At 67.9% G+C, this 330-nt stretch overlaps 1 protein-coding gene across 1 annotated transcript in view; it reads right to left on the bottom strand.

The window, feature by feature from the left end:
- The window catches only part of LOC104990386 (diacylglycerol kinase zeta-like), an 8487-nt gene that overhangs the window by 3002 nt on the left and 5155 nt on the right, over nt 1-330 (bottom strand). The window contains exon 16 of the mRNA XM_010842451.1: nt 171-281. Coding sequence (XP_010840753.1) covers nt 171-281 — 111 coding nt within the window. The remainder of the gene's footprint in view (nt 1-170; nt 282-330) is intronic.

Here is a 330-nt window from a genome sequence, read left to right as displayed (position 1 = left end):
CTCAGGGGACGGGGTGAGACCCCCCCCAGCTCCTCAGAGTCCAGCCCTAGGTCTGGGCAGCTCCTCAGGGAACAGCACGCGGCTCCTTCCCTGGGGCCGGGTCCCTCTGTGGCCGTCTGACTGGAATGTGGCAGCGCGGAGGCCAGGAGGGGGCTGGCCGGCCCTCACACCGCCGTCTCCTGGTCCTCCCGCTGGATCATCTGGTAATGCTGCCGGTTTTCCAGGTACGCCGCCAGTTCCGTGTCCTGAGCCTTCTCTGCCCTCTGCCGGGGAGTGTCACCCTGGATGGAAGCGGGGCCGAGGAGCTGCCCTCAGCTCAAGAGCCTGTCA

The sequence above is a fragment of the Bison bison genome, unplaced genomic scaffold, assembly GCF_000754665.1.
Source record: "Bison bison bison isolate TAMUID 2011002044 unplaced genomic scaffold, Bison_UMD1.0 scf7180017864178, whole genome shotgun sequence".
Classification (NCBI taxonomy): Eukaryota; Metazoa; Chordata; class Mammalia; order Artiodactyla; family Bovidae; genus Bison; species Bison bison.
Note: the sequence above shows the minus strand (reverse complement) of the source record. Positions and strands in the feature narration are given on the sequence as shown.